Genomic DNA, 7,329 nt, shown 5'->3' with positions numbered 1-7,329 from the left:
ACAAGACTGAATAAATTTGAATATATTCAAAAATACACAATTAAGCAATTCAAAGATGTTCATAATTTGATGATTGAAGAAATCAGTGGAGTTTTTGTAACTATTGATTTTGTCCAAAGGCGTTCAAATTGGAAAGAAAAATTCCATGAAGTTTCATCACTACCAATTTTGCTCCAAACCTTTTTGATTTGTTGTCCAAACGCGATTACCAGCTTCAACAAAGTGGTGATTGAGTTATGAAGGATTTGTGGGAAAAAAAAAAAAAAAAAGGAAGAAAAACTTGGTTAGGGAATATATGAATCTAAAATACTTTGGGTATAAAAATATTATATAAAATAATTTTATATTTTCAATTTATTTAAAAACTTGCATATAAGAATTATGAAAATAATTTTTCTTTAAATATATATTTTGATTTACATGAGTTTAATAAAATATTAAAAATTTAAAAAGTAAACTAAATCTTATATGGATTTATGTAAATTTAAATACATCTTTAAATCTAACTATTAAAGCCAATTAATAGCTAATAAGAGAGGTTTAATGATTATTCCATTAAAACAATCATAATATGAGAATTAGTAAAAATATAATTATTCCACAATAAGTTCAAATATATATATATATATATATTTTTGGAATAATTATATCTGTCCCTTCCCTGCCCCAGTTCGAGTGGCAGTGCAGCAAATGATGCAAAAACTACCAAAAATATATATATATATATATATATATATATATATATAAATTTGGAATAATTATAAGCTTTTTTTTTTTTTTTTTGCGTTGTTGTCCCTAATCTTTGGGTTTGGAGACAAGTTACCTCTCAACCTTTATTTTATTTGGCACCAATGCCTCTATAATGGGCAGATATTGCTCCAGTTCCCCAAAAAATTGCTTCCCATCTATTTATGTTGTTTAAGCTTGTCACACGCTATCATGGTTTCCAACATTAGAAATATACATCTATATTACCTAAATTTTAACAATGTTAATTTTTTTACTGTATAAAAAAATTCCATATTCACCGTTACATATACTCCAATTTTCTGACAAAGCCCTTTTCTCTAAATCCAAATCCCTTTTTCTAAATCGATTGAAAAAGGTATTTGTGTCATTAGATCTCTATTCTCATTTTGTTTCATTTTTCAAGAACTGTACCATTTGGTTTTGTTTTCTTTATTCATTATTTTTTGTTTATTATTATAATTATTTTATTGGCTAAAGTTTTCTTTCTTCACTTATTTTTCATTAGTTTTACACTTTTACTGTAGTGTTATTACATGTTTTCTTTCTCTTTTTTAATGGTCATTTTGGTTTTTTTACATTTGATGATCTATTGTTTGAATCAGGACCAACTTCCCCAGCCAAAAAATAAAAATAAATGGTTTGATTGAATTAAGGTTAAAATATTTAACATAAGCTTAAAATTTGTCTACTCACAGGTATAAAATATTAAAATTGAATTTCAAAAATTTACTTATTTAAGTAAATGAAAGATAAAATCAAAAATTAAAACTAAAGAGAAAAAGTTGTACAATTCCTTTTCCCTTAAAAAAATTGTCATATAATTTGATATTACATACATTTTAGTAAAATTAATTTTGTTTGCATTATTTTCAAAGGAAAAAAAAAAAAAAAAAAAAAAAAGGGGAATCTGAATTAGAGTCAACAGTGATCAGCAGGAAATTCCATTCCTGAAGTGAACCAAAGAGTGAGCTCTCGCTTAGTTCGCGTTGCCGGGTTCAGCTGCGGAAGGAAGATGACGGTTGCTAAGCCTCTGGCCTTCAACGTCGCCGTTTCAATCCCAATCATCACCACCATCACCACCGATACCACCAAACTCGCATACCAAGTACGCTGCTCCTTACTCACCATTTCTCAACCTTTCATTGTTCGCCCCATTTTCCTTACTTTTACGGGAAAGGAAAGAAAGTTTCGTTTTTCTAGTCAAATTAAGGATTTTTATTATTGGTTTTGAGAAAATGAAGTGTAAGACTGAGCAGAGCAGTTTGCAGTGGTATATTTGTTGCTTTGGCTGCTATTTTGTAGTGTTTAAGTTTTTCATGTTTTATTGTTTCTTGACTTGGTTTTCTTCAGAAATCAAACCCCAATTTACTTCAGACTTTTGGCTCAAATGGCGGTAGAAACAGTCTGAGGCTTGTGTCTTGTGGGTGTGCTGCAATTTCAACGACAGTGCGAGGTACCCTTTTGCCCTTTTGCTCTGTCTACCATGCGTTTTGAATTTTGTGGTCTATTTCCACATGTGGTTATTATTCAGAAAGTTTTGGATTAAGTTCACAGGTGCATTTGATCCAGAGCTCCGATCAGTGCTTGAACTTGCCACTGATTCTGAGTTATTTGAGCTTGAAAACATTCTTTTTGGACCAAGGTGCTGTTTCTTTCTGAAATTTGAAAAGCAAAAAAAAAAAATTTGTTGATTTTGAGCTATAAACTTTGAATGTGGTACTAATATATATGTTATCTGAATGCTGTTAAACTTCAGCTATTTCAGCCCTTTGCTTAAATCAATACCAAGTGGAACCAATGTGGACTATGAAATGATTGACAAAGATCTTGAAGAGCGAGAGGAATTCATACAGGCTCTTGAGTCTCGATTCTTATTCCTTGCGGCTGATGCTCGATCTACATTAAGGTTATTCATTCAGGGCAGGATTCATCGCATGAGCATGAGCTTAAATTTCCGAAGTCACTGTGTGGTTTTGCTGTTTTACTAAGAAAATTCCACTAGTTGGCTTGTTTCAGTGCATGAGAACTTTCATTTATTGGACTGAGTTTGACAAAATAAAGTTGACTTCATGGTCGTTCCATCTAATGGCAAATTATTATTAGCTCATCTGATTCCATTTTAAAATGTTTTGCTGCTTAATTTATTAAAATCTGTTCCTATATAGTCATCAATGAAGGATTTTTTTTTTTTTTTTTTTTCTTGACCATCAAATTGATTTCATGGTGTTCTTGACAGGGGCTGGAGGCCATCATATAGAAATGTCTTGCTTGCTGTGAGAAAAGAATTAAATATTCCTTGCTCATGCAAATTGTCAACTGAAGACCTTGAAGCAGAAATATTTCTTTATTTGTTGCAAGACAACTCAAGGCATGTTTTCTAATTTAATCTTTAGACTTTTACTCTTGGATTCAATCAGTGAAATGCAGGATGTGCTTGCAATGCTCCCAATTTATTTTTCACAAGAAATGCTTGTCAAACTCTATCTAATTTGACAACTTAGTCTTGAAAGATCTTGTGTGTCTTAGAAAAATGTTTAATAAACTTTTTGTTTCTTTTTAAATTTATGATGATTACTTAGAACTCGTCTCCATCTTCATGTAGTGAAGAATATGAAACTTCTCCAGGCTTATTGGAATTCAAAAAGCCATCTAATAGTCAAGGTAGTCTAGAACTTGGACTCAGTCAAAAAAAGGTGCAGGCTTTTTCTACATTGAAAGATTTTTGGTCAGTAGTTTTGAAGGTATTGTAACTTTTATACAAAGAATTTAATGCCTATGTTCACGATTTTGGGTTCTCTTAAATTTATGTTGCTCTAATTGTTCCTTTTTTTGTTTTGGCATCTGAAGGGTGGTAGTATGCTAACGTTGGCAAATATTTTTCAGTTGGTAAGAGAACACATGCAAAATTTAATGTTGTCTTCACTTTTTTTTTGGCTTGTGATTTATATTTCTCTGTGGTAGTTATCAAAGAGACTATCTGGGAAAGTTTTTCTAGAAGCTGCCAATTATCTGGTGAAAAAGGAACTGATAAAAAAGGTACATGTAATTTGGAAAGCTGTTATGTTGTATAATTCACATTTCTACTAAATGTCATTAATTCTATCCCTGATGTATTGGTATTTTCTTGATTCTAGGGTGGACAGCTAGCTGCAATTAATTTAGAGTCTAGAGCAGCCTTGCTTGCTGCAAAACAGGTCATATTTCTAATAATAAATCAATTTGCTGCCAGTATATAATATTATAAAAATGTGTGTGTATATATATGTTTATAAATATAACATGTACTATATTCATCTTTTGTCCTGAACAAAAGATAAATCAATAATAACAAAATCTTAAAATTCCAAATAGTGAGAAATAATTAAGTTGGACTATGATTAAAGCAATATCATTATGATACCAAAATAATGTGATTTAATTGTCAGTTTTTTCAGGTCAAAATTTCTCACACTTGATAACTGTTGACAGGGTTTTGCAGGTGCTGCATCAAGATATCTTGGCTTAAGGAGTATGATGGCTCTACTCGGTCCAGTGTATTAACTCTGCGATGCATCTGCTAAAGACTTGTTTTGTTTAATTTATCTTCCCAAACTTGTGTTTTGGTTCATATGTTAATTGCTTCTTAAAGAGAGTAATCTAACCACAATGAGTCACCATGATGATTACCCTGGAAAATAATAGGCGATTGGCTTATGATTATTTTTATGTGACCCTTGAAGTTGTTTTCATGCAATTAACTACATAGGTTTAACACCATCTGGACCATGCAGCTTTCTACACAGTCTATATATTTTTTGACTAACCTCTCTTCCATATTGGATGGTCAAGTTGCCCCTTTATCTTTTTAATCTTCTCAACTACTTTGAAGTATGTAGTTGATATTTTGTCTTTATAGGACTTCCTTTGGGTCAAAAATAATGTAAATTTTGTTAAAAGAAGTATACATCGTGTTATGCTGTTGAAATTTGAGTCGACAGTGTAGTGAGAAACACAGTTAAGAACTCTGACAAGGATCCTTAAAAACTTACAAGGAGAATATGCATATCATTTGAATATCTATTTCCTTTTCAGTGCTGATGTTGCAACGTCTGAGTGGCTTGAATGAGAGACTGGATTGCTCAAATATATACTGCATTAACCATTTGTATAATTTCAGTGCTTTTACCAACTAGTTTCGTCTAGTTTTACTGACCCAACATCAACATTTACCTGGACCAAACAAGTAGTTCATTGATTCAATTTGTGATCATTCAGTCGGCTTTTCTTAATTATTGACTGTAAATAGCTGTTGGTTGCTATTCTGATATCTAAATTCTTGCTTTCTAAATAATTTTCCAAATATGATGTCAGCTATCTGACCAGTTCATCTATATCTCTATCTTATACAGGCTATGGGGAACATTTCTGGCAGATGTTGTCATTCAAATGCTAGGAACTGATTATGCCAGAATCCTGAGAGCAATTTATGCTTTTGCACAGGTTTCAATGTTAATGTGCTTGCACACTTTTATATCTTTATATCTGCTTTGTCACGTTGTTAGATGCTGGTCTTTGTTAGGCGATCCGCTTCTTCATTTGCATGGACCCCATTGTATGTAAGTTTGCTAAATACATGCGTGTGTGCATATAATCCAGCAATGGATCATAAATGAATAATAATCTGAAAGCCCATGCCATGATTTGTATTCCTATCCGATAATGTCGCATAAATGTATTTAGCAGCCTGGCTGTTGTTTTACCTAATCTCCAGATGTTTTCTCGTCTGGGAAAATCCAGTGCTGGCTGAAAAAATATGTTGTGATACAACTAAGATTGAGAGTTAAAAATTGAGTTTAGAGGATTTAAAATGTTATGAATGATACAAAAGTACTTCCTGGCAAGACAAGTTTTAATGAGCAAATATGTTAGAAAAAATATAATATATTGTTTAACGTAATTGCAGCTAAATCTGTTATTTTTCGTTTCAGATTCGTATCACCCGCACACACAAGTTACCATCTGATGAAGACTGAAGAGCTCACTATCTCACTTAAGGTGTATGTTTGACATTTTGTCAAATAGATTAGAGCTTTAGATGGTTCCTGTGCAGCATACACAATGAAGGTATATCTGAATCATTTGTAACTGCTTTAAGTGTTGCAAGCCCAGTTTTGTAGATAGTCTATCATAATAATTTATGCTGTAAATATTATGCTTTAAAATGCTTACCAATTTAAGTGGTCCTAAATTGTTAAGGTTTGTCTTTGATTAGTTTGCTTGGGGTAGTCTAGCTTACCAATGGATTCTTATACTTCCAAGGGGCTTATATGAAGAAGTTTCTGATCGAAAATTCTTCAAAGGACCTGTGAGGCACCTCTTCTGAGTTAGCTTGATCTTCACTCTATTTCATATTTGCTCAGTTTCAAATCAAATAATCGCAGGATTTCTTCCATCAACCTTCATATTGAAGCCCTTAATGCTAATGCAGGCTCCTGTTCATATATATCCGAATGTCAGTGCAATTTGGAAAAATATAAATTGTGGAATATCATTTAGAAATTAACTTGGTATGGTGACAATGTTAGTACCTGTTACATACTTTTCTGCTATTCGTCTTGCATTGACCTTTAAGGTTGAAATTCTCTGGTCAGAACCATTACCAAAAAAATAAATAAATAAATAACTAAATAAAAAAAATTTCAATCAGAACCTCAAAGAAACTCCACTAGCTCCCTCATTTTGCATAAACCTCTCTAGTTTTGGTTGCTGCTATAAGACTTCTCCTTCATAAAATTTTTAAAAAAAAAATTCTTGTTTAACTAAATCATACGGGTTTAAATTTGTGACTATATACCTGATTAGCCGCTGGAGGGAATGATCATCATGATTTTGCAGCAGTTTTTGAGTAAGCTCTTTGGCCACCAGAATTGACAGCGCCAAATGTTTTTGACCAAGAACATTTCAGTCTCATTTCAAGGGTAAGATATCCTCTTTTGAAATATGTAAACCTTTTCAGTTCCATGATTATTTTTATCCCCACTGGCTCACGATAATGGAGTTGAGGATGTAAGGTGGTAGGAAAAGGGGCTACTTGTAGTTTCCCACAAGAGTCTTTACAGGCATATTTTGGTCACCATTTCTAGGAAGGTGGGTTCGCTTTTCCCCCACGGTAACAGAGAAAAGTCCTAACAGGAAAAGGCTTTGCTTTACAGCTTCACACATTTGGGTTTGCCCCTTTCTGAGTCCAAAACTAGACCATCTCATTCGAACCCACATGACTCATGATGACCTGTAAACTAAAGCACCACTTTAGTATAGTTTTTTTTCCAGTACAATCAAGTTACATAGTTGCCTTGGCATCGTGTTCATACATGATACATGTCATATTGAATGATAACCAAACGGATCAAAAAAAAAAAAAAAAGGGATAGGTGATTTTACGGAAAAAAGTAAGCATATTGCATCAGAAAAAATTACTCCACAAATCCTGAAACTGCTTTAGGGTCCAATTCCACAAAGAATTAACTTGTGTTGAGGTTTGGAAGTTGGATGTCCATGTTTAAATTTAGAACAAGTTTTATATTTTAATTATGTGGCTTC

General features: G+C 32.4%; 1 protein-coding gene across 3 annotated transcripts; it reads left to right on the top strand.

The window, feature by feature from the left end:
* The first annotated feature begins 1,635 nt into the window (after positions 1-1,635).
* Positions 1,636-6,334, top strand: LOC107403918 (uncharacterized). 3 transcript variants are annotated; one of them, XR_003053909.3, is made up of 13 exons: positions 1,636-1,855; positions 2,101-2,203; positions 2,305-2,392; positions 2,507-2,656; positions 2,987-3,118; positions 3,353-3,491; positions 3,598-3,636; positions 3,712-3,786; positions 3,885-3,944; positions 4,219-4,283; positions 5,139-5,229; positions 5,718-5,853; positions 6,049-6,334. XR_003053909.3 is itself a non-coding variant. In XM_016010836.4 (12 exons), exons 1-12 carry the CDS (start codon positions 1,763-1,765, stop codon positions 5,760-5,762), a joined length of 1,080 nt encoding a protein of 359 aa, XP_015866322.1. In that variant the 5' UTR covers positions 1,636-1,762; the 3' UTR covers positions 5,763-5,977. The 3 variants fall into 3 exon arrangements, 1 of the variants encoding a protein (XP_015866322.1); XR_001580392.4 differs by having other exon boundaries at positions 6,002-6,157; XM_016010836.4 differs by lacking the exon at positions 6,049-6,334 and having other exon boundaries at positions 5,718-5,977.
* Positions 6,335-7,329: the final 995 nt, after the last annotated feature.

This window comes from Ziziphus jujuba, chromosome 2, assembly GCF_031755915.1.
Source record: "Ziziphus jujuba cultivar Dongzao chromosome 2, ASM3175591v1".
NCBI lineage: Eukaryota > Viridiplantae > Streptophyta > Magnoliopsida > Rosales > Rhamnaceae > Ziziphus > Ziziphus jujuba.
This window is presented reverse-complemented; position numbering and strand designations above follow the sequence as displayed.

Bases quoted from the DNA above. Each gene is read 5' to 3' on its own strand.
- LOC107403918 (XM_016010836.4), top strand. From the start codon at position 1,763: ATGACGGTTGCTAAGCCTCTGGCCTTCAACGTCGCCGTTTCAATCCCA. The intron at 2,393-2,506 runs GTGCTGTTTCTT...GTTAAACTTCAG, and splicing joins AACATTCTTTTTGGACCAAG to CTATTTCAGCCCTTTGCTTA. The intron at 3,119-3,352 runs GCATGTTTTCTA...ATCTTCATGTAG, and splicing joins TTGTTGCAAGACAACTCAAG to TGAAGAATATGAAACTTCTC.